Raw genomic sequence first — 1,573 nt, forward strand, 5'->3', positions numbered from 1 at the left:
TTTTTACTTACGTACCTAATAAAAGGTTACTGTGCAGAGAAACGAGTTAAACAGGTAATTCTGGTGGGGATCAGACTTTGTATTTTTTCGTGCTCTAATACTACATTGGTACTACATGAATAACATTAGTAATTAAAGCATATGTAAAACAATAATAAATTTTTGAATGTTTTTCCTGGGTACAAATACACATTTGTATTTAATGTAAAAATGATGTGGTATAATTGTAAAATTATAATAAGTAAAATAAACTTACACATCACTAGAAGATGTAAATGATTGGTCAAAAATTGCATCAACTGACATCCACTTTAGAGATAAACGTCGTGAATGAATGCTCGTGTAAATTTGATCATTGTTGACGTTTCGTGTTAGACCGAAATCAGATACTTTTATATTCTTTACGGCCCCAACTAAAACATTTCTAGCAGCTAGGTCTTGATGTACCACTTTAATACTTGGAAGATATTCCTGAAAGTAACAAGCTTAAAGAAAAACAATAAAAACGGTAACACCTAATAAAAATATGTCATTTAAAATTCATTTAATATGTCTATTAAAATTCAAAATCATTCATACCATCCCTGATGCAATCTGCCAAGCCAAACTAAGCAAATCATCAGTGGTTATTGCTCCATTATCATCAAGGGAATTATTATTTGACGCATATGATTTAACACTTTTTGTTGTCTATAATACATTTAAATTATATACTTAAAATATAAAACTTTTGAAGAATATTTTTAGTTGAACAGCTAAAAATTAAATTGATGCATTTGAAAAAATAAATTGTATAAACAAGTTATATAAAAAACCTCAAGATATTGATGGTGGCTTGTTTTATATATAGTTTTTTCACTTGACTCCCCGTATATCTTTGATATACAAAGCTGAACAAAATGTTTAATTTATATTTTAAAATGTCTTTATTGTAAATTTTTTTTTAAACTTGTGTTTCTTACTAAACACCTCATTAAAGAAATGAAAAAGCTTTTTATTAAGTTAATAGAGTTAAAAAGACTAATAATAGTAAATCTATATAATAAAATGGTATATAGAATTAATGCAAAAATAAAAACAAATTAAAAATGCAGATGGAGCGGCGAAAATAAAACTCTTTTTGTTCAGGTAAAAAAGTCGTTGACCAACATTGTTGACCAACATTGTTGACCAACATTGTTGACCAACATTGTTGACCAACATTGTTGACCAACATTGTTGACCAACATTGTTGACCAACATTGTTGACCAACATTGTTGACCAACATTGTTGACCAACATTGTTGACCAACATTGTTGACCAACATTGTTGACCAACATTGTTGACCAACATTGTTGACCAACATTGTTGTTTCAACTCAAATTTTGTTAGTAAAATTGAGTTTTAGTTAAGCTAAACTCGAAGTTACGCGTTTTTAGCATTTCAAGTCAAAATACATTATCTGGCATATTAATCATTAAAGGCAAAATAAAGTTAACATTGTAAATTACAAATCCAGAAAGATTATTCATTAATTTTTCCCAGTGTAAAATTACAACAGTTAAGTTCACAGAACTTTGTGCTTAACCAAGG

At 28.3% G+C, this 1,573-nt stretch overlaps 1 protein-coding gene across 1 annotated transcript; it reads right to left on the bottom strand.

The window, feature by feature from the left end:
- Positions 1 to 252: 252 nt before the first annotated feature.
- On the bottom strand, positions 253 to 1,333 carry LOC136074585 (proto-oncogene tyrosine-protein kinase receptor Ret-like). The gene is made up of 4 exons (XM_065786920.1): positions 1,163 to 1,333; positions 816 to 890; positions 580 to 690; positions 253 to 471 (listed from the first exon to the last, which is right to left on the bottom strand). Exons 1-4 carry the CDS (start codon positions 1,331 to 1,333, stop codon positions 253 to 255), a joined length of 576 nt encoding a protein of 191 aa, XP_065642992.1.
- Between the last annotated feature and the right edge of the window lie 240 nt (positions 1,334 to 1,573).

The sequence above is a fragment of the Hydra vulgaris genome, chromosome 01 (assembly GCF_038396675.1).
Source record: "Hydra vulgaris chromosome 01, alternate assembly HydraT2T_AEP".
NCBI classification, from domain to species: domain Eukaryota; kingdom Metazoa; phylum Cnidaria; class Hydrozoa; order Anthoathecata; family Hydridae; genus Hydra; species Hydra vulgaris.

Coding starts and splice junctions, on each gene's coding strand:
- LOC136074585 (XM_065786920.1), bottom strand. CDS start 1,333: ATGTTGGTCAACAATGTTGGTCAACAATGTTGGTCAACAATGTTGGTC. Junction 891..1,162: donor CAACAATGTTGGTCAACAAT/GTTGGTCAACAA, acceptor CATTTTGTTCAG/CTTTGTATATCAAAGATATA. Junction 472..579: donor GGCAGATTGCATCAGGGATG/GTATGAATGATT, acceptor TGTTACTTTCAG/GAATATCTTCCAAGTATTAA.